At 39.4% G+C, this 564-nt stretch overlaps 1 protein-coding gene across 1 annotated transcript in view; it reads left to right on the top strand.

The window, feature by feature from the left end:
- LOC119585572 (fidgetin-like protein 1) overlaps positions 1-564 on the top strand; it is a 26,272-nt gene that overhangs the window by 11,561 nt on the left and 14,147 nt on the right. Inside the window, exon 8 of the mRNA XM_037934238.1 lies at positions 34-170. Coding sequence (XP_037790166.1) covers positions 34-170 — 137 coding nt within the window. The remainder of the gene's footprint in view (positions 1-33; positions 171-564) is intronic.

Here is a 564-nt window from a genome sequence, read left to right as displayed (position 1 = left end):
GACTGGTTTCCAATGAGGCCTATGTATTTTCAGTTGCTGGACCAGATGAAAAAATCAGGCAGAGGTGTAGTTAGTGAAGCTGCATATGGGTCTGTTAAGAGATCCCTAGGCGTCAGAAGGGCTGTCAACAACAAATTCACACCTCCCATTCGAAGAGAAGATGAAGACAAGTAAGTAGCAATTTGTCCCCTTTGATTTCTCTCTCCATGAAGGACATCCTATAAGCTTACGAAGGCACCTGTAGTTCAAAGTCAGTGAATGTTTATACTCCTACTGAAAATTTAGGTTAGACATAACTGAGTATATTTATTCCTGTTGAAAGTTTAGTGTAGACATCTAGATATACTTTAGAACATGTGAAATTTGATTGAGGTTGCAGGAGATCTGTGGGAGGTTGGGATGGGGTGGGAATATGTGATATGTGGATATTGAGCACTTGCCAGCAAAATGAAACCTATTAGAAAAATGAGTTCACTAAGAGGAACTTGACAGTAGAGGTGGAGGGATTAGGAAAGTGAAGTTTGAAAATGATATAAAAAGAAAGTTGAATGTGCTCCAATATGG

The sequence above is a fragment of the Penaeus monodon genome, chromosome 20, assembly GCF_015228065.2.
Source record: "Penaeus monodon isolate SGIC_2016 chromosome 20, NSTDA_Pmon_1, whole genome shotgun sequence".
In the NCBI taxonomy this organism is placed as follows: Eukaryota; Metazoa; Arthropoda; class Malacostraca; order Decapoda; family Penaeidae; genus Penaeus; species Penaeus monodon.
The sequence above is the reverse complement of the archived record's forward strand: the minus strand, read 5'-3'. Positions and strand labels throughout refer to the sequence as shown.